The 1,130-nt window shown below is 61.1% G+C and overlaps 1 protein-coding gene across 1 annotated transcript in view; it reads right to left on the bottom strand.

Annotated features, from left to right (window-relative positions):
- FDXR (ferredoxin reductase) overlaps nt 1–244 on the bottom strand; it is a gene marked incomplete at its 5' end in the record, with an annotated part of 6,812 nt that extends 6,568 nt beyond the window's left edge. Inside the window, one exon of the mRNA XM_010080400.1 lies at nt 5–244. Coding sequence (XP_010078702.1) covers nt 5–244 — 240 coding nt within the window. The remainder of the gene's footprint in view (nt 1–4) is intronic.
- Nucleotides 245–1,130: the final 886 nt, after the last annotated feature.

The raw sequence follows: 1,130 nt of genomic DNA, 5'->3' as shown, positions 1-1,130 counted from the left end.
CCCCAAACCGGACGAGCCCGAAGGGAACAGGCAGCTTCTCGTAGATGTCCACCCGAGCCCCGCCGTGGTGCTGCAGGAGGAGGAGGTCACGGTTAAGGGGTGAGGACAGAAAGGCCACGGGAGCCCAGCCGCTCCACAGGGACACGCATTGGGGCAGGAGAAAGGGTTGTGCCGAGACCCCGCAGCCAGAACCAGCCTGTTCCAGGTCCTTCCAGGCTCCTCCGTGCACAGGATGGTACTGTACCTGTGCCAGCCCAGATTGCAAGGCGCAGCAGAGAACGTGACCCCAACCACCATCGGGTCCATCTCACAGGGGGCTCCAACCCCCAGCCCCTCTCCCCCACTAGGGTGACAGGAGGACCCCCGCGCTGGCTGGGTAGCACCCAGTGCCGCACCCCGGGTACTGGTGGACCCGTCAGGCCATCTGCCAGCCCCCGGAGAGGTGCCCATGCCCCCAGATCCCCCCGAGCTGAGTCACCTCGGGGTTGGCTCTTTAGACAGATGTTTTGCTGCAAGGCTTCTGTTATCGTGTTTTTTGAGTCAGCCTCTTCCTGGAGATTAAGCAGCCCTGAAATTTGTCCCTGAGGCTTAGTAACAGCTATTTTCCAACACGTACCGGAGATAACACAGCACGGTTTAATGACAGGGGTAAGCTGCTGCATCTCTGGCCGGTGCCAGCATCCCCGTTCTGGGCTTGGGTCTCGTTTCCCAAGAGAGATGGGACCACCTGAAGCATTAACATTTAGACGCCAGGCAAAGGATGACCTGTGTGCCTTAATTCAACCGGGGGAGGAGGAGGCAGGAGAGCAGGTCCCGCACATTCCCTTTAACGCGGTTAATGTCACCCCGGTGGGTGACAACAGCTCTGAGCGAGGCACGTCCCTGCTCCTTATTTAATTTGAGAAAAATCACTTGGGCTGAACTCCCAGCAACCTGCCCAGGCCTGGGTCCAGCCCGAATGACCCAGGAGCAAGGCAGGGACGGGAACAGCGGAGTCCCCCCCAGGCGACAGGGCCCAGGAGGGACCCTGGGGGGGGTCAAAGCTGCCCCAAGCAGCCCCCCAACACCACAGACCCGGCTGGAGCAGGACTGGGAGCCCACCAAACTGCTCCTTTCCCCGCTCAGAGCCA

Source organism: Pterocles gutturalis, unplaced genomic scaffold (genome assembly GCF_000699245.1).
Source record: "Pterocles gutturalis isolate BGI_N339 unplaced genomic scaffold, ASM69924v1 scaffold14589, whole genome shotgun sequence".
Classification (NCBI taxonomy): domain Eukaryota; kingdom Metazoa; phylum Chordata; class Aves; order Pterocliformes; family Pteroclidae; genus Pterocles; species Pterocles gutturalis.
Note: the sequence above shows the minus strand (reverse complement) of the source record. Positions and strands in the feature narration are given on the sequence as shown.